The sequence below is a fragment of the Nomascus leucogenys genome, chromosome 22a (genome assembly GCF_006542625.1).
Source record: "Nomascus leucogenys isolate Asia chromosome 22a, Asia_NLE_v1, whole genome shotgun sequence".
NCBI lineage: Eukaryota > Metazoa > Chordata > Mammalia > Primates > Hylobatidae > Nomascus > Nomascus leucogenys.
In genome coordinates this window covers 135458684-135478771 of record NC_044402.1, presented here as the reverse complement: position 1 = coordinate 135478771, position 20088 = coordinate 135458684, and the positions used below count along the sequence as shown (strand labels likewise).

Genomic DNA, 20088 nt, shown 5'->3' with positions numbered 1-20088 from the left:
GGTGGCAGAAGGGCAGGGCACCGAGAACTGCACCTCTCAGAAGCTAGGACGCAAGAAAGCCTGCGGGCTCAGAGGAACGAGGAAGAGTGGCACACGCCAAGGTCACAGGGTTTTCCCACAGGAATGAACACCAGCGATGCGCCCCTCTCTGGAGGATGGGGGTGGACTCTGTTCTATCACAGGGAGAAGTCCACAGGGACTCTCCACCACAAACACCCCTGGAGATGCCAGGACACGGGTATGGCTAAGCCTAGCCAAGGTAACCGCCAGGACCCAGCTCTGCTGACGGTGGGGCTGCCTGCGGGGAGCGGTGCTAAGAAAGCGTTGAGCAAATGCTCCCCAGTTGGCTCGTAGGCCAGGGCGTAACCCACAGTCTGATGCTTACTTCCCCCTTTTATTTCTTTGGATTCCAGCTCACGGTTGTGCTGGCAAAACAAATGCTGTCCTCACCCCAACTCAAACCAACACAGATGGGGAAGTGGAAACAATACAGAGATCTTGGAAGCTTCAAGGAAGCAAAGGCGAGAAAAACTCACATTACAATGAACACAGGCTTTGGGGCAGCGGTTCTTGAGACTCTGGAGTCAGAGACCCTGTTGGGAATCTAACGAACCACAGATCTGCCACCAAGAGATCTAAACTGAAGTGGCGAGAGCACAGGCCTCCTTCTGCCCCCACCCCCACCGGGTCCATTCTGGGACCCTCTTGGAGCTCACAGATTCGGTGGGAAAAGTGACTGGAATGCTCTTCTTTGCAGGGTCCTTGCGTTGTCTGGGGCCCCCCAGGATCCCCCGTAAACCCCTATCTCCAGATGCACAGTTCAAGCCCCTCACGTATATCCCAGGCAGCGGGACATCAGCCACAGACACCGTCCTGGTGACTTACGACACCACGGCCCACGCCCACGCGTACTGGGAAGGCGAAAGGCTGGGCTGAGCCACACCTATCTCAGGCAGCGGGACATCAGCCACAGACACTGTCCTGGTGACTTACGACACCACGGCCCACACCCACGTGCACTGGGAAGGCGGAAAGGCTTTGCTGAGCCGCAGCCCTGAACGCCCAGGCACCTGCTGAGCACTCACCATCACAAGCTCCTTCTGGAAGGACTTCCGTTCTTTGTTCTCAGTGTTGTTACAGTCCTCCTTCAGCTTTTCCAGGACGGACGCCACCCGCTCAGGCTCACTATCCAGCTCCGCCCGGCAGAAAAAGGTGAGCGGCAGGTTCACGTAGCCCAGGGCATCGGCGAAGGAGCGCCAGCTGCTGATGTTCTCCATGAGCAGGGTCCTCACGGAGGCATAGATGTAGGTGAGGAACTTGCAGGGCCGCAGGATCTGCTCCAGCAGCACCGAGGTGCTCAGCTCGGGGCCAGAGCACAGGCTGGGCCGGGCCCTGCCGACCACCAGCACGTTCTTGGCATGCACGAGGCCCACCCTGCCCTGGTAGTAGCCGATGTACCACTCCTTGGTCCACAGCTGGCCCCGGAGCCTGACCCGCTCCTCGCTGAGCAGGGCGATCCCGTCGCCCTTCTTGTACTCCAGCAGGTAGTGGTTCTTGTTCTGCCGCACCACGGTCTTCAGCAACTTACCAAACTTGAGGCTGGACACTGGCCGGTCCTGGAAAGTCGGGTACTTTGTAGTGGTGGCAAACGGGGACAGGATGATCTTCCCAACTTCATTCTTCTTGAGAAACCTCCTTTGCCCGGAAGGCTTGATGGCACTTTTAGGGGGTGGCTGAGGAGTCTGGACACAAAACTGGGTGAGGATGGCCTCCTGGTCGTCCTTCACCTGAACCCGCAGCGTGAAGTCAGAGAGCTCGTTGGGGTTCTGGGAGGTGATGGGGAAGATCAGGCGGCTCACCTTGCCCAGCTTCAGCTGGAATCCTCGCACCACCTTGGCCTGCTCGCTGGCTTTGACCTCGTAATTCGTCATATTGGAAAACATACAGACCTTGAGATCCTGGGGCCTGGACAAAACAAACTGGTGCTTCCCCCACAGCTGCAGAGCCACCGGGGCAGGGTTGGGTGCCTGGCGTGTGACCTCGCTGACCAGGAGCGTCTTTGGGGCACAGTCATGCCCAAAAATGGTCACTACCGTCTTGAAGGATGGGTGGATGTGTTTAGGGCCGTAGAGACCCACTGTGACTTTTTTATGGATGAAGTCCCATACGGTGGAAGGGTAGAGGATGCTTGGGCCGTGGGCAACGACAGCCACGTACATACAGGGCTCCAAGTTGTGCAGCTGTGCCTGGACCGTGTCCCCACAGCTGCAGTTGAGCGGGACGGAGACATATGGCCCTTCCTTTGAGTCACTCCTCAGGCACTGGAGGCCCACTGTGCTTTTGCTAAAAAGGTCATTTTTTATCTCGGCTGACACTTTCATCTCCAAGATGATAGAGGTTTTCACTTCCAGGTTGCTCAGCTTGACCTCCAGCACAGGGCTGATGCTGCAGCACCTGTCACTGTTGAGCTCCAGCGGGGGGTCCAACAGGGCTTTCATGGAGATCTGCTGGGTCTCCCCAGGGGCGACGTGGCCCTCGGGCACGTGGATGCTGATGCTGGTGTCAGGAAGCTGGACAGCACCCCCGGAGCTATCCAGCTTGCACACGATGTTTGTCTCCACGGCTTGGGTCTGGCCCCAACCAGGGCTTTGGCCAAGCAAGTCCAGGTCATGGCAAGATCGGGCCAGCTTCCGGTGGTTTAGCCAGGCAGTTCGAAAATCCTCCCGGCTCTGAAATTGCTCGGGGGCAGGTGATTTCAAGCCGGTGAAGAAACTCGATGACGTGGGAGCGTCGGAATTGGCTTGGAGAACGGAGAGTTCCGAGAGACTGTAGGAGCGCTTGCTTCTGAAGAAGGGGTTGTCCCGCCTGACCGGCGGTTCTGCGTGGAGTCCGTTTGTGACTGGAAGCTCATCGAAGATGTTGCCAGTGCTATTCGTGGTGGCTGAGCTGGATTCAGTGAAGGAGGATGTGCCCGTGTCAAAAAGGAGCAAATCCACGGTACTTTTGGGATTCAGCTCATCCAGGCTGGGCACGACGGGCACGTTCCCATTCAGAAACGGGTTGGTCTGGACCCCATTCCAGAAAGGGTTATTACTGTACGTTCTGCCTGGTACTTTTTTGTCATCTGTCCATCCCCCGAGCAGCTCCAGCTCCTTGGCTACCTCGTCTGGGCTGTCTGGAAGATTGTCAATCATACCGCTGTCACTCAGTGTTGAGTTCCGGTAGTTCAAGGGCTGCACGTAGGAGGAGGGGATGTAGCCCATTTCGGTGGTGTTGTGTGCGTACCACCACTCACCGCCAGATGTGTCCAAGACGTAGAGATGGTCGCCCTTGGAGAACTTCAATGTGGTGAAGTTGGTGGGGCAATAGTCCTTGATCGCAATCACTTCCTTAGCATTTCCGAAAGGTGTGGGCTTGTCTACTAGCAAGGCACTGGGAGAAGGCACTGTGCAAAACACAAAGAAAACAGACGGTGAGGGCAAGGCCGGAGGGGCGTCCAGAGAGCTTCCCAAAGGAGAGAGGAAGCTGGTAAAACAGACAGGTGGACAATAACCCAGGCAAGTCACCAACAGAAACAAACCAAAGTGAAATACGGTAAGTAATTTACCTGGCGAACGAACTGGTTTCTGAGAGTACCATTGCTACTTGGTCACTTTCGAAATCGACAGCCTATGCCCGGCAGAAAGACCACAGAGGAGCCTCTCCATCACTCACAGAAAGGCAAATCAGTGCAACGGAATATTTAACATGTCCTACGCCCTAAACATCTCATTTTGGGCAATGTTAAAGTTCTTCTTAAAAGAACTGCTACTAGATACAAAGAGAAACTGAGTGTGATTAACTTAGAAAACACGGTGACATGATGAGTTAGGTGACCACTGCATGCGACCAGGGACTGGAAATGAACAGCTTCCCAAAACTCCCACGATGACATGTATGAGCTGATTCCCAGCTCTGCCTCTGGATGGAAAGGTTCCCTCAACCTGCTTCTTCAATTTCCAAGCTCGACCTGTTCCTCACCAAACTGTTTCCTCAGATAAAGTAAGAATTCTGAAGTCAGTTCCTTCCAACCTCTTTTATTCTTATTTTATTTATTTATTTATTTATTTATGAGACAGTGTCTCGCTCTGCCACCCAGGCTGGCATGTATTGACATGATCTCAGCTCACTGCAACCTCGACCGCTCAGATTCAAGCAATTCTCCTGCCTCAGCCACCAAAGTAGCTGAGATTACAGGTGTGTGCCACCACGCCTGGCTAATTTTTGTATCTTTAGTAGAAATGGGGTTTCACCATGTTGACCAGGCTGGTCTCAAACTCCTGACCTCAAGTGATCCTCCCGCCTCAGCCTCCCAAAATGCTGGGATTACAGGTGTGAGCCACTGCTCCTGGCCCAACCTCTTTTAAATTATCACTGAAAATCACAACATGAAAACAGACTGTCTACATACCCTGAAAATGAGAGATTATGCCTAGTCATAGCTCATACTATCATTGAACAAGTGTTGAAGCAGTCTGAAAAATTCCAACCCTTTAAAAAGTGAATCAAGTTAATTTATGGCTCCTGCCATTAAACTCTGTATGTTACCAAATGTAGACGGCAATTGAAACAGCAAAAATAAGTCAGCTAAACAAGTGGTGTGCTTTGAAAAATAATGGATATGATTAAATATCCAAGAGTTTTCTCTCCCTGCCATACATGAGAAGGTATATTTAGAAGATGGAGAACATTCTTTCTGAAGAAAATAAGCATATATACTTCTCCCCAGGACTCCCCTCCCCCACCTCCCAAACTGCCTCACTTAACGGAGTCTGCTCACATTCTGGCTTTCTGTAATGAACAATTGAAAGAAAGAAAGGAAACTTTTCTTTTCTTTTTATTTTTTTAAGTTGCCAAAGCAAATGACCAAAGAGAGGAATCCATTTTTAGTTGAACTAAACCTACATCTTTCTAATGTGATGAAGTCCACAGTCATCGTATTCTATCAAATTGCCCACCCCAGAAAATCACCTGCCAGTTTCCTTTTCCTTTGAAAGGAAATAATCACACTTCCTTGGGAAAGTGTCAGGAAATCAGGTAGGCAGTTTCTATTCATTTACATTAACTGGGTTACAGAGATGCGCTTAGCTGGGAGCATCCCTGGGCCTTGAAGCCCCACCTACCCCCTCCTGTGAAATTACAGCAGGCCGTCTATCTGGGTGTCTCAGAGAACCCCGCCCTGGGATCACTAAACCCAGACTTGAATGGAGCCCTTAGAAACTGTGTGATCTCCAGAGCCTAAGACTCCACTCATGGTGGACAAAAAGTGTATTTCCTCAATGAGCTTTGGAGAGGACAAAATGCAAAGACGTAGATAAGGCACTTATCATAATATTGCTTGACCCAACTTGAGGACGCACAGGATGTTATGTGAAATAGACATCTCCTGGCCCCAATGTTATCTTCTTCCATAGCTCTTACCACCAACCACTACATCATGTACCTGATGGGGTTCAGAACGTGCTACCCCAAAATATAGCACCATGCATATTTTAAGCTGGAGGAATTTGAGAAACTGCAGGTGCAGGAAGGACTCCCTGCCCGCCCCCTGAAGCAGGTCATAGACCCTCAAGAGGGAGGGGCCCTCCCTATATGTGGGGGACAGAGCATCCTATCTCCAAGGACACAGAGAATCTGCAATGCCCAGACCTTGCTGTCCTCCTGCTCATGACACTTGCTCATGCTTTTTCTTGTCCCATCACATTTTTCCAGGACTCTCCACACCTCATCAAACCCCTCAGATTTAATTACTTCTTTAAGTCTTCATTTCCTTATGAAGAAATAATATATCTGTAATATACATAGAACATATATTAAGTAAGTTTGCATGCTTTTCTCTTATTAAAGTCTTTTGTTATAGGGGCCCAGGCAAAGAACTAAGAATTCTTCCTTCTCTACATACCTCATTTATATATATATATATGAAATATATGTGTGTGTGTGTGTGTGTGTGTGTGTGTGTGTGTTTCTTTTGCAGGGGGAGCCTCCATCTCCCCATTAGGGTATCAGCACCATTAGAGCCTGTTTTGTTTGCTGTTGTATCCCTGGGCCTCGTACAAGGCCTGGCACGTAGCAGGGACTCAATGAGTATTTGTGGAATGAATGATCACCGTGCGTGTGTAAACGACACAGAGAAGCCATAATCTATGCTACTGGATCCTGGTGTTGGTGAAAGCAATGTCTGAATTCCCCCTGGCTGTGCCCTTGTGCTCTAAAAAAATCATAAAACCGACAAATTATTTAATATGAGATGGGAGTGCACCAAAACCTGTGAAAGAAAATGGCTTTGATGGAGAGGTGGGAAGAAGTGATGTGGGTCAGGCTGAGGCCAGAGGATACAGAAGCTCTTCTCCCTCATTTCTGTTTTGCTAGTCATGATCTCCAGGAACATAAACCATTTTATCTCCTTGATACAATCTACTGGAAATGTCACATAAAGATGAAAACTAAATGAAAATTAAATAGAGCTTGCCGGCCATCAAAATCTTGCTAGAATCCCTCAAAGGTTATGTCCTTATTATGTTCCCTCAGAATAATTCCCTTATAGTAGTTTCAAAATTAAGAAACCAAAGCAATCAAGAATGCTTTGTGCATAGCCTAGAATGTATCAATGAGAATTATCACTCAGTTTTATCCAACTGAAGAATAAGAATGGTTTCACTTAAAATTCCCAGCACTCTCCTTGGAAGAGAAGTGGTCACAGATTTTATCAAGGGATCAGGCTTCGCCAAGGGAAATCACCCCACTCTTCCTTTCCAGAACCCTAGGGAGGTGGACTGTTGTGTGATTCCCCCTTCTAGATGAGGCCCTCCATCAGTCAACTGCCACCAAGCAGCTGGGGACACTGGGGAAGGGCTTCCATCCCATCAAATGCCAGAGAATCCCTATCAAATTCTATCTTAATGAATTCTGAGGTGTGTTACCCAGATTCACAACCACCTTGATTTTAATACAAAAAATCTCCCTGGGTGTTAGGAAGTTCAATGTACTGAATAATACATTTCCTATCCCTCTGCGTATGTTCTTCTGCAGGCAAAACACTCATCAGAGCAGAAGGTTTCATGGCAGATATTTTGGCTGAAATAAATTCCCACCTTGAAGTCTGTCTATCACTAGGATGTGCGTGAAGCTTCTGGCTAGCACGCTGCCTGGGTCACATGTGGCGCCTCAGAGGTAGATTCCCCAGGATCTCCGGGCAAGGCCAGAGATCTCATGGTTCTGTCCACCTCAGATTCTCAAAACACCCTCCCTTTCATGTTCGAGGCTGTGCTCCTCCTCACATTCGAGGCTGTCTTGTTTGTCTTCCTCCTCTAAATTTGGGATTCTTTTAGGGATAACAGAGCACTGTCATTATTATTATTATTATTATTATTATTATTATTATTATTATTATTTAGACAGAGTCTCAGAGTGCAGTGGCGTGATCTCAGCTCACTGCAACCTCTGCCTCCTGATTTCAAGTGATTCTCCTGCCTTAGCCTCCTGAGTAGCTGGGATTACAGGCACGCTCCACCATGCCTGGCTAATTTTTTGTATTTTTAGTAGAGACGGGGTTTTGCCATGTTGGCCAGGCTGGTCTCGAACTCCTGACCTCGTGATCCGCCTGCCTCAGCCTCCTAAAGTGCTGGGATTACAGGCATGAGCCACCACACCCGGCCCAGTGACATTTTTAAAAATTCACCTCACTTTAAGACTCTGCCCTCCTTACTTTAACACTCTGCCCAAATCACACAATTTATGCTCCCAAGTTCTAGCTTTGACTCTGATGAGTTGGGCTATAAAGAAAAAAAAAAAAAAATGTCCATTAACAGAATCTGAAAAATAAATGCTTCAGTTATTTATGGCAACATCCAATCACTGTTGCTCTCTTGCTAATAAAATCTCACACTGGCTAGACGTTTCTTTTAAAGAACATTTACAGCAATGCTCAGGGATGCCAGCATCAATCAGAGGCAGGGAGAAGATGTTTGGGATAGAGGGGAAGGAGAAGCTACTCAATTAGACAGACATAAATACAGTGCATATAATTTTTGTACATCAGGGTAGAGGATTACAACTTTATCTGGGGGATAGAGGTTTAGTTCAAGAAACATTTACTTAGCACTGACTTTAGGCTGGGGCTGAGGATACAATGGTCAAAGTCCAGTTACTACTTTTCAGCCGTGCTCTAGGCAAGACAATTTCAACAGCTAAGAGAAAGTCAAGGGATGAAGATATTGATGATGATGGTGCTGTCACTGCAGCTGCCAAGCCCCAACGGAGCATGTGAGAGAGACTGAACATGGCCTACGTTAGGGCAGATGTCCAGGAAGAAAATGACCTGCTGGTATTCACCTTGGTGTCCAAAAGATAGGTTTTCTCATGAACTCAATTTTATGAGGCCACTGGAGAAACCTGGAGACCCAGGGTTATTAAACTTGAGAACCACCTTCTAGATCAGGGGTTGGTAAGGCACGGCCCTGGGTCCAAATGGGGCTGTCTGCAAAAAAAACTTGTCTTGGAACATGACTATGGCTATTTAATGACTTACTTCTGTGGCTGCTTTCATGCAACGAGGCAGCAAATGAATAGCTGTGACAGAGATGGTATATGGCTTGCAAAACTTCAAATATTTCCTATCAGACCGTTTGGAGAAAAGGTTTGCTGACCCCTCCCCTAAGCCACCTTTTTTCTTCTCTAGTGGTTCTCAATACTTCATCTGTTTGCCACACTCTCTGCTCCCCTGGGTTTCTGTACCACCAAGCTCCCTACCACACTGTCACCGAATTTTATCAAATAAAGAGGAACATACCCTGCATTAAGAAGGGGTTTCACTAATAAGGAGAAACCAAAAAATAAGACAAGTGACTATGATTCCAGGGCTAAATCTATTACCATGATGAAGTTTAAAGAACTAAACTTTAATTATCTGAATGCTAAACTGGCAATCTTTGAAGCAGAAAAGTTCTTGGGTCCCAACTTGCAAACCCCAACGTTCTCCCTCAGCCACAGTCCTGTCCCCTAGAAGTTCACCTTTGACATCATTAAAGCTCGTCTCTGAAAACCCTTCGCTCAGGTCAATCAGGGTCCCCTCTGACTTGCAGCGAGGGAGGCCGTTGGAGTTGGCCGCTCGGATCCGCTGAGCCGCCATCTCAAAACTCGCTTCCCGGGTAAAGCTGCTAAGGCTTCATATTTCTTCCTCCAGTTATCCCAGCAGACGCTGAAGCTTCTGCCTCAAGCAAACACGCTGCGCGGCGGCATCCACTTGGCAATATGCTTCTTCCTGAAAGTAGAGGAGGAAAAAAAAGTCCCTTGAGCAAGCGAAACATGGGTTCAATGGTAATTTTATGGGAAGTGGGAATCCTCTTTCTTCCAGGCTGTTCCAATGAGGATAGACCCATTTCACCTTTCCTGGCCCAAGAGAGCAGAGCAGTGCTTGCTCCTTGGCCTCTGTGCCCACTTTGTGCCTGTCTCATGGGCACCCTGGGCACACACAGCCCAAGCAGTGTTTTCTGGCCGGCTGTTTGCACCTGCTCTTCTTAGGGGCACAAGGGGGTTTGTGAGATGTGCTCCAGCACCTGGCCAGTCCATTCATTACAGTCAAAGAGGGGGATAGAGCAGGACTGTACGGTCCACGCTGCTAGCTGCAGGGCTGGGAAAAGGAAAAATCGGCCTCTGCTTGTTCAGAGTGGCTGATCCCAGCACAGGAGCAGTCATCATGGTGACTCCGCCCGGGGAAGCAGCCATCAATGAGCACAGCTCAGCAGAGGCCCCAAGGGCGATGCTCCCTACCCATCTGCTCCTGAAATCCCCCGGCACCCCAAATAAACAATTCTAAACACAACACAGAGCGGCCATAAGGTATTCTCAATGCAACGTACGCAGATGAAACCAGGGCATATTTACTGAACCAGTTACTAAGCAGGAAAGATCTTTCCATGGAAGAGACCACAAGAATCACCCCTAAGGCCTCTGCTTTTTTTTCTGGAAGGGCACACAGGACTGAAGCATGTGGGGGGTTCTGGATATGAATGAGGTGACTGGCTCTGAGGCCCTTTACCAGGGCCCAGGGAGAAGGGACAGGAACAGCAGTGAGCCGATTTCAAAGCAGTGAATTTCATGTGCTCTCCAAGAGAAACTGGCAGACGCTGTCATAGCTGGCCACAGTACCTAGAGCTCTGAGCAGGCAAATCTCACCCCTACATAACCGGGCACATATACAATGGTCTGAGGTCCCTTATTCCTCAATTCCTCTATCCAGAGACAGCTGAGAATGTAGCTTCTGACCCAGTGTGCTGCCTTTACCATGCAGAGACCCGGAGGCCCTGACACCACCCTTTGCAAGGTTTCTGCAGCAGCCGGGTCGGAGCCCTGACCATCCCCACCCTTCCCCCAGGCTCCATGTGCAGTGAGCATGGCTTAGAGAGCCCCTGTGCAGTGAGCAGAGCCAGGCATGTGTCCACATGCTGCTATAGGGACAATCTTGTGTTCAATATTTAACCCTGCCGAGTCTCAGCCACTGTCACCACTGCATCAGAAGCTGCGATCCCAGCTCCGAGTGACCGGCGGACAGTGGCTCAAGGGAGGCGTCCTTTCCACCTCAAGGCCTCGGAAGGCTGCATTCTGCACCTGAGCGCTGTCTGGAGAGAAGGCATGTGTTACAGACTGAACTGTGTTCCCCTGAACTCCTATGTTGAAGCTCTGCCCTCTACTGTGATGGCACTGGGAGGTGGGGCAGTGGGGAGTAGTTAGAGTTAGAAGAGGTCATGAAGGTGGGGTCCCCATGATCAGATCAGCGCCTTTATTTGAGACACCAGAGAGCTTCCGTTCTCTCTCCCTCTACCACATGAGGACACATGAAGCCAGGAAGAGGGCCCTCCCCGGGAACAGAGCTGGCCGGAGCCTTGACTTTGGACTTCCGACCCCTGGAACTGTGAGAGATGAGCCTCCCTTGCTGGGCCACCGGGGCGGTGGTGCTTGAATGCAGCAGGCGGCAGGAGAGGAGGGCACAGTGGCCACCTCTCTGGGGAGGGGCAGAGCTGCCCTGCTAGGGGCCCTTCCTTCTAAAAACACCCACCGGAGCCCAGCCCCGCCATCTCTCCTGCCCAGCACGGTAAGGAGGGGCGGAGTGGAGACCAGCACTCAGACATGCCAGTTATTCACAGGAAGGAATGAAGCTGTTCTCCCCAAACTGGGTGGTCACAGATGTTTCCATCTTTCCCTATGAAGTTACGACGGTCAGGTCTGCGCGCTCATTCCCTGTTCCCGGCCCCTGAGAACTGTGCGTCGGGGAGAACCCCGGACGCCCTGGACCCAGACTCCCCGGCTGGAAGTGATGGTGCTCAGGCCAGGAGGAGGCCTCCTTCCACCCCACACTCCACCCCTCTGCTGGGGTCTGGGACGCTGAGGCTCAGCACTGACGGCACAGCACCCTCGCCCCCTACCAGAAGCAGTGACCAAGTGGCTCTGTCTGCACAGCCTACGTGCAGAGCTGGATGAAGGGGTCTTGCCGCCACGTGAGAGACCACCCTACCACAGCCAGGCAGCCTGGCAGCCCCCAAATGCAAGTGCCACGTGTGCCAGCCCCCGGGCTGCTTGGAGGCCACTGCGGAGACCCCAGTGACGGCCACCTCCAGAGCAGCCTGACTTCAACAGGCTGAGTGAGGAGTAAAAATCCTTCCCATACAAAAATGTGGGATCATTTACTGAAGAGAATCGATGCAGAGAGAAAAGGAAGAGACCAATGAGTGGGTGAGGGGAGGAGCTTCAAGACAATCTCCAGCCCACAACCGGTACTTGCCATGTGGCCTTTCACGTGTGACGGTGACAGTTCCTGCCTGAGAGTCTCCATCTGACTGCACCCGAGGAGGAGGAAAAATCAGGGGGTGTCAGCGGTGAGGGCAACTGGAGCCCACCTGCCCATCCTGTCAGGGACTGGGGTGCCCCCACCCCCACCAGTCCAGAGCTACCCTGAGGACTGCGCCGGGTGAGACTCTGGGTCACAGTGGCCGAACAAAGACTCCTGTTAATCACCAGTGTGTGCTCTTCCCACTGGGCCCACGACTCTCCTAGAGAATGGAAAGGGCTGCCTCAGCCACCTCGGCCATCCCGCCCCCTCATGACTATAGCATTGCCTGGTTTCCCATTCACGCCAGGAGGAATTATTTCATGGAGGGTTAACAAAAAGTCCATCTGGGCACAAGAGGGAGGCATTCCCAAAAGCTTCCCAGCATGTCCTGGCTCTGCAAAGCTGTCAGCAGAGACGGGCATCAGGCACCTGGGGCTCCACGCAGGCTGCTCAGGGCATCACCAGGCCTGGTGGGGCCTAGGGCGGTAACAGGAACTGTTACCTGGAGAGCATGACTGGCCACCTAGTGGGGCCCAGAGAGCTGCCCATAGAATGTGAGATGCCAGTGAGTGTTCAGTGAGGAGGAGGAGGCCCAGAGGCCTGTGGAAGGCCTAAGAACAGGTGGGCACAGTGAAGACCTGGCTCCATGAGTGCGGAGGGGCTAGAGGGATGGAGGGGCTGTGGTGGAGCCTGCAGCGAAGGCGGGAGGCCAGGTAAGTGGGCGGAACATGGTGGTGAAGGGTCAGTCTCGCCCAGGAGACCCTGGGAAGCCACTGCAGCTTTCCGATTGAGGAAGAGAACTCTGGCTGTAGAAAAGGGAACAATGGAAGCAGCAATGTCGTTTTCTTTGAAAACTACTGACATATGGCCTCCAGTGCCCTGGGAGCAGAAGAAAGAAGTCACAGCACTGCGCACATGCTTTCTGGAGATGCACCAGTGTTTGTGTTTATTATTGATGGCAGGGTATGGCCACTCCCCTGAATCAGTGATAAGACAAAAAGCTCAAGTGTTTGCAGTTCTAGAAAGAGATCTGCAGCCCTCTCCCCATAGAGGAAGCCATTCAAGGAAGATGAGTCAACAACTGTGGACTCTGCCACCCTCGCCCCTTTTCAGGCCGAGAGAAGCCAAGCAGGGAAGTCCTGCTCCCAGGGCCCAGAGGCCATCACGCTCCCACGGGCACCACTGAGCTCACTCACAGGCAGCCCTCCCCTCCATGCAGCAGGTGGAAGACGTGTGTCCTGTGGCCCTCAATGCTCTGTAAATCCCCAGATTGACAGCTTCTTCCCCAGGGCCAGAGGGGAGGCCATCCTTGAGTGTAGCTGTAACACCCATCCAGACATTCAGGGGTGAGTAACGGAGGTGCCCACTGTCCGAACCCTCGGGGCCGTTTTTACAGTACAGAAAGAGGGCAGCTAGCCCTGGTGTGGACTGAGTGCAGGGGGCTCCCTACTCCCAAAACCTTCCCGAGCAGGTGGAGTCAGACCGAGGGCTGAAAGGGAAGCTCTGCTCCTCCAGACACCACCGCATCTACAGGGGGCTGGCACGGGGTGGAGAATGCAGCCAGCATCCCAGGGCTGCCCTGTGTGCTCCTCACTGGGATGCCAGCTCTGTCCTCTTTCCTACAGCAGAATCCTCTCCCCTCCCACCCCTCTTCCTCCTCCCAGCTCAGCCTGGTGTGGCCGCCCTCACTGGCCACCTCTGGGTGATAACCTCTCAATCTCCCCTGGATCACCCACTTCCCCTGATGGATTCTAACAGCATCTAACGAACAGACGTGGATGCTGATGGTTATGTGTCCTCCCCTTACAGCACAGGCTGCGCTCCAAGCTCCACCAGGCACCATCCCACTGCGTCCTCAAGGGCCCTAGGCAGCAGATACCAGACCTGGCTGCACTTTGCAGATTCCATGAAAACGGGCTTGGAGAGATCACTAAAGCAACTTGCCCAGGGTAATGCAGCCATGACATGAGCCTGACAAGACACTCTCTGCTCCGAGTCTCGCTAACTATTTCTTCCCATGCCCAGAGTTGCCCAGGCCTTTGCTGCCAGTGGCTGCTGGGCCCCTGGAGCTCCTCAGGCTCCTCACCATCCACCTCTGGTGAGCCCTTGATTTTCTCAAAGCCATGCTGCTGCCCTGCTGGAACACCTCTGGACAATGCTCACTGCTTTTAAAAAACATCAGTCTGCTCTCCCCTGGCCTGGGATGCAAAGCCCCCCCACTACTCAGGCTCCACCTGTACCTCCAGGGTTATGTATTGCCGATCTTAACCCTTCAATCAATCACCGGCCACATTCGCCGGAGATTGCTGTGTCTCCAGCCGGCCCAACACCGTCCACCTCTGCATTGTTCCTTCAACTGCTGCTTGGAGCGGCCAGGCCTCACCTAAGCTTCCAGGAAGCCCATCTTCTCTCTCCTCATCTCTTAGCTCCACTGTTCCCCAGCCCTGCGAGGTCCTAGAGTGACTCACCAGTGCATGGCCTGCGGAGCGCAGGTAGCCCAGAGCCCACAGCCCAGAGCCTCAGATCTGACTCGCCCATCCCGAGTGCCACACCCGCGAACTGGTCCTTGCTTTATTAGAAAAGGAATATTGTAAAAGGCGCAATGCTGTGATTGACTTTATAATGAGCTCCCAAAGGTTCATTATGCTATTTTTCCTAAAATTATGTACTTGCATGAAAATGTGCACAATAAAACATTTTTAAATTAGAAAATATTAGGAAACAAACATTACCTACCTTTCCAGGCATGTGCCATGAGAGAGAATGGTGTGTTCGTGGGTGTGGCTATCTCCCCTTGGCTAGGAAAACTGCTAAGGAGCCACCAACTCAAATGCCCAGGCAGCCTGAGCCCCCTCAAAGCACAGGTGGACATGGCTGCGTTCCCATTCTTTTGACAAGTGGCTCCTGAACCTCAGACTCAGACACCCCCCTGCCCACCAAATGCTCCCTTCAGTACCTAAGGTGCATCTTGAATTTCCTGGATCCAAAGCCAACTCTGGAGCTTGCCCCAAACCCCTGCCCCAGCCTCACTCATCTCAGCCATGCACGGCAGCTCCATCCAACCATCCAAGAAGCCCAGCATCCCTCCCCGTCCTCCCTGCCCCATCCCTCTCTCATGCACTCCTGGTGGCTCCACCTGCAGAACACAACCTCTGGCTGACCTCTCCCCAGCACCTCCACACCACCGTCATCTCTCGATGCAATTACAGTCATCAGCTCCTCTCCAGCAGGCCTGCCTGTGGCCTGGAGTCCACCCCTCAATTAGCAGCCGGAACATTTTGAAAAGTCAGTCAGACACCCTTCGGACTCTGTTTGAAACCCTCCAAAGGCTCCTGGGCTCTCATCAGCAGCTTCCAGTGCCCTAGAAGCCCAACATCATCAGCCTCTGTCCCATTTCCTGCTGTTCTCTGCCTCCCTCCACTCGACTCTTCCGGTCTCCATGAAGTTCCCCAGGTACCAAGCCCCTCCCACCATGGGGCCTTTGCACATGCAGTGCCCTCAGCCCAGAAGGCCCCGGCCTAGACACGAGATGCTCTGGTCCCCTCACTTCATTCAGGTCTTTGCCCAAATGTCAGTGCAATGGGCCTTCACCCCATCCTCTTTCTCTGCCCTTCTTTATCACCACTAGACACACCATGCACAGACTTGTCCCTAGCCCAATTTCTCCATGAGAATCTGAGCATTCCCAGGACATAGGACCATCTGTTTGTCTTTTTCTGTTCCTGTCATGTGCATGGTCAGCTCTCAAACCCGAATGAATGAACGAATTCGGTTTCAACAAAGATGTTTCAGAGGTACCTTGGTAGGTATCTCTGGGATAATCTTTAAAGGAGCCAAATGGCTGATGTGATAGGATTATACTCAGGAGGCTGAATTTAGGAATTCTACTCTATTCCTGAAACCCAAGCCACACATTCTCAAAACACCAACAGGTTCCCTCGGTGGGCACCTCAGGTCTACCTGGACAGCCCAACAAGCTTGACCACCGTCTACTCAGCAGGTCCCAGTGGTCACTTCTCCAGGACAGCCTGCAGTTTCAGGGCCCACCCTTGGCAGGGCAGCCACCACTGGACTCAAGAACCCCTAGAAGAGCAGGCTCCATCTCACCTCTTCACCTCCCAGCCAGGGTCAGGTCTAGGAAAACAGGAAGGTGCATTTGAGCTCATAACTGATACGTTTTTCCTTTTTCTGTGCAAAGGCTGAGTCATCTAGAGACAAAAGAGGCTGCTCTTGGCTCCTCCCCAGGAACCAAGAGGGCAGCCTCTGAACAGACAACATCACTGCATACAGAAGGAATCACTGACAGATTCCAGCGGCAAACTCAAGAACCCGCACACACCCCCTCCGCTACGGCTGCCGTCACGCCACGCGCAGACTCCAGATCACAGAATACTCTCCCTGTGGCCTCTGCCAATGATCTGCCCCAAGGAAAAATTAGAGAACAAACCAATCCAGAAAAACCAACCTAACGAGAGCGTGTCTGGGGCGGAGAAGGTCTTACAGGAACCTCAGGCTGAGCGCACAGACGGTTCATGTTCTCCTCCGTTCTCCTGCGGCCACGGACCTGAACGCTGCAGAAGGAAAGCAGCCGGCCTGGAGGGGATCGAGGCATAAATACTGCCCTTGCTCCTCCCCTGCCAATTCCCTGAGTGCCTTGTTTAGGATGACTCATTCTCCATGTTTGATGATAATTTCTGGAGTATCATGTTGATTTCATCAGATTTCCTCCGGGTTAGAAAACAAAAAGCGTGAGATTCCACCTGCTCTCTGTAATTTCTGCCACCAGCTCTGTCGATGGAAACTCATCACATCTGTTCACCTCCCTCCCCGAGCAAGAGTGCATTCCAGAGGACCCTAAAACCCACAGACATTCCACCCCAGCAGGTCGGTCCTCCTGTTACTGACGGCCTGACACCCAGCATCCCGCGCTTTGGACCCCATCGCTATAGTGGAGAAGCCTTCGGGGCCTGGGGTGGGTGGGAGGGACACCTGGCTTTCACAGAGTCACTTGATGGGACCAAAAGGAGACCACGGGGTTAACACCCCAGCTCCCTCTCTCACTCCAAAGGCAAAATCGCGGAAATCTGCCTCCTAGTCCTGACCCGACTGGTCTGGGCAACAGCCCAAGTGGAGTCAACACGTGACTGGCATCCCTGCCAGGATGCTTCTGGGCGTGGCTTGGCAGGGAATGCAAGGCTCCGACTCAGGGCGAGGACCAGCCCAGGTGCAGTGAAATCCAAACCTTTCCCGCCACCTTAGCAGATGCCCCGCCTTGTTACAGAAGCCTGATCAGCAGAACCTTTCCTAATGCGCCCGGAGCACTGTCTATCGTCATACCACCCTGAACGCGCCTGATCTCGCCTAATGCACCCAGGGCACAGGAGGAACACACCGCCCAGGGCTCGGGCGGGCTGCCTCTTCCTGGGGGAGAAAACAGCACGGCCCATCGGAAGGCATGGGCAGCCACCGACAGACACGCCAGCTGATCAGACTCACTCACAGTGCCCCTCTGGGTGCATTTCCCTAAACAACTGAGTTCAGTTTAGGAGTTTAGCAGTTATTCAGAGCCAAGGCCACGCCACAGGGTGAAAGAATGAGGAACGAGGGCAGGACCACGCGTTCCAGTCTGAGTTTGAGAAAGGTGGGCATATCCCGGGTGCCACATCCACCTGGGACTATGTACAGAGGTCACCTTAGTGAACATCTGCTGAGTGCCAGGCTCTAGCAACGAGGCTCTGTGCTCAAAACTAGGGACAGAAATAAATGGAAGAGAGTTGGTTTTGAAGGAACGCGTATTGGAGACAAACCAACAAAAGAATGGAAGACCTGGAGGGGAAAGAGCGCTAAGGTTCCCTGTGCCAGACACCGGGTTATAACTTGCACACATTCAAGGCTTAACTGTGGGTGCAAAGCTGGTGACTCAGACTCCGGAGATGCGGGGAAGACAAGGGTCATGAGTCGTCACTAGGTGCTCCCTGCTTGCTCAGTTTTTACTGCAAAAAGTGAGATGGCTAGCGCGGCTGGAGTCACGATTCCAGATGTTTTCACCGGCCAGACTGAGAACATTTGAGGCTGGGGATCTCCCAGACAGGTCAGGAAGGGGAGGGGAGGGCGTGCGAGTCCCTCTCCAAGGCCTGAGCTTCTTCGTACCTGGCCTCCTCCCTTTCCTGCCTCCCCTCTCCCCTGCTTCCTCTCTTCCTGGCCTCCCCCCGTCCCCTCGACATGATACCCGGCTGTGGGGTTGTTCTCAGCACAGTGCACAGATCCCAGAATCTCCTTGGGTTCAAGGCAACCATTACTTCAGACTCTTCAGAGGCCCCCACAGTCTGTGGGAGACATTCTAAGCTTTCCAGATTCTTCACACCTTCCTCCGTACATCCCATGTGCTCACCAAACACAGCTACTGTTTCTTCCAAAACATCTCTAGACCTCGTGCCTTTCTTCCCACCCACTTTCTTGAAGACCCAACAGGGCTCCCCGTTTCTATAACATCAAAACCTATCGATTGGAGAATGACCCCCTGAGACAGTGCCTTTTGCCTTTGCAAATGGAAGCCCACCTCTTTTCCTAGCTCTCCTGGACACATCGTCTCTAGGCATTTACTGCTTTTATCCCGAGCATCACACTGTTCATCATGCTTGTTATTTTTTCTTAGTTCCCTAACTACACTCGTTTCCTTGAAAGCTGGTGACTTGGCTGCTGTGTCTTTATAATTTTCCAGCATTGAGCCCAGTGCCCAGCCCAAGCTTGGATTGTCTCCCACAGACCGTGGGGGCCTCTGAAGCTTGGTGCTTGGTGTCATCTGTGGCACGGATGACTGTTGTGCTCAGACATTAATTCAGCATCACGTGCATTCAGGACCAGTAAATACACAACGGAAAGCAGGACCCAGACCTTCCCTCGACTGCTTATCATTAAGCTGGAAAGATACACACGTGAAACCAACACCACAGGAGAGGGGTGGGGGCCCCCACCATGTGTTGTGGGTGTGGATGGGACCGGAAGTCCGCCAACACCTTGGCTCGCTTCCCTAGCGTGCTCCTAGGTCAAAGCTCTTCACCTACGTCTTCCTTCCCCGCCCTCGCCCTGCCGCTGAGAATCACGAAGAGCTCACAGACACACCAGTGCGTACCTGTCAAGTGCTCATCAAGCCTGGGGTTTAGGCAGACATCTGTGGCAATGGGCTAATGTCAGCCCCCTTGAATCACATGGGAAGGCCGGCCCGCCCATGTCAGACGGCTGACAGCAGACAGGCTGTGAAGCAGGACCCTGTGATCAGCCCAGACCAGAAATACTTCCAAGCTCTGGTCCCCAGCCAGTGACCAGAAAGAAAAAGTGCAACTGTCTCTGAAGACGTTTTAAGAGCAGCAAGCAGAGAGGCCCATTCATTTGACTGGGGCTGGCCAGAGCGTTGTACTCAGACTCCCGGCTCCCACCTGCCACTTAAGACCATGAAGCTTCGGCACTGGAAGGATTTGTGCCCTCCAAACACTACTCACTGACTTATCTTCTTTTTTAAAAAATCAAATGTTATTAATACGTCTTTATCAATCAACCTGCTGTTTACAACTTGATAGATCTTTTCTAGTACACATTAACTCAAAGGAATGTTTTAAAGTGCATCTTAGGTGCCATTGTGAAAACTGCAGGTCTAGCCAGCCCCACACATCTTACAGATGAGAAAACTGAGCCTTACTTTTATTGAAAGGGGCTTTCCCTGATGAAAATGCTGGATCTGAACAGGCTGGAGAGGAGAAGGCGGCTTCTAGGGTTTAATACTGTTCCTGATTCTACCAGCAGTTCTCATTAGTGACACACACATGCCATGTCTGAGGCTTAAGGAATTTCATACTGTGAGGACGTGAGTGGAGCCCCAAAGCCAAAGCAGCCATGAGGATGCCACAGTCATTGCAAAAAGCCACAAGCAGAAAGCAAAGTGCACCCAGTGGATCTGCTGAAAAAGCGCCAACACACCCCAGGATGCCTGACCTGCCAACCCCATGCATGCAGACTGTGGATGGGCCCTCAGGGCATCGCTTAGGAGAGATGACTTTGCAAGGTGTCACTCCTTAGTTTATTGTTTTAGCCTCTGCTTCTCAGCCAGACCTTCAGCCACAAAGAAAGGGAGCAACTGCAGTTTTATCCACCAGTTTATCGAGAATCTGGCCTCTAAGCAATGAGTACAATTTGTGAATGAATGAATGAATTTCCTTACTGAAGAG

At 51.8% G+C, this 20088-nt stretch overlaps 1 protein-coding gene across 1 annotated transcript in view; it reads right to left on the bottom strand.

The window, feature by feature from the left end:
* The window catches only part of SH3BP4 (SH3 domain binding protein 4), a 103073-nt gene that overhangs the window by 10803 nt on the left and 72182 nt on the right, over positions 1-20088 (bottom strand). The window contains exons 3-4 of the mRNA XM_003278555.3: positions 9052-9301; positions 1086-3445 (exon numbers count right to left, since the gene is read on the bottom strand). Of these exons, the coding sequence (XP_003278603.1) occupies positions 1086-3445; positions 9052-9169 (2478 nt within the window). The 5' untranslated portion in view covers positions 9170-9301. The remainder of the gene's footprint in view (positions 1-1085; positions 3446-9051; positions 9302-20088) is intronic.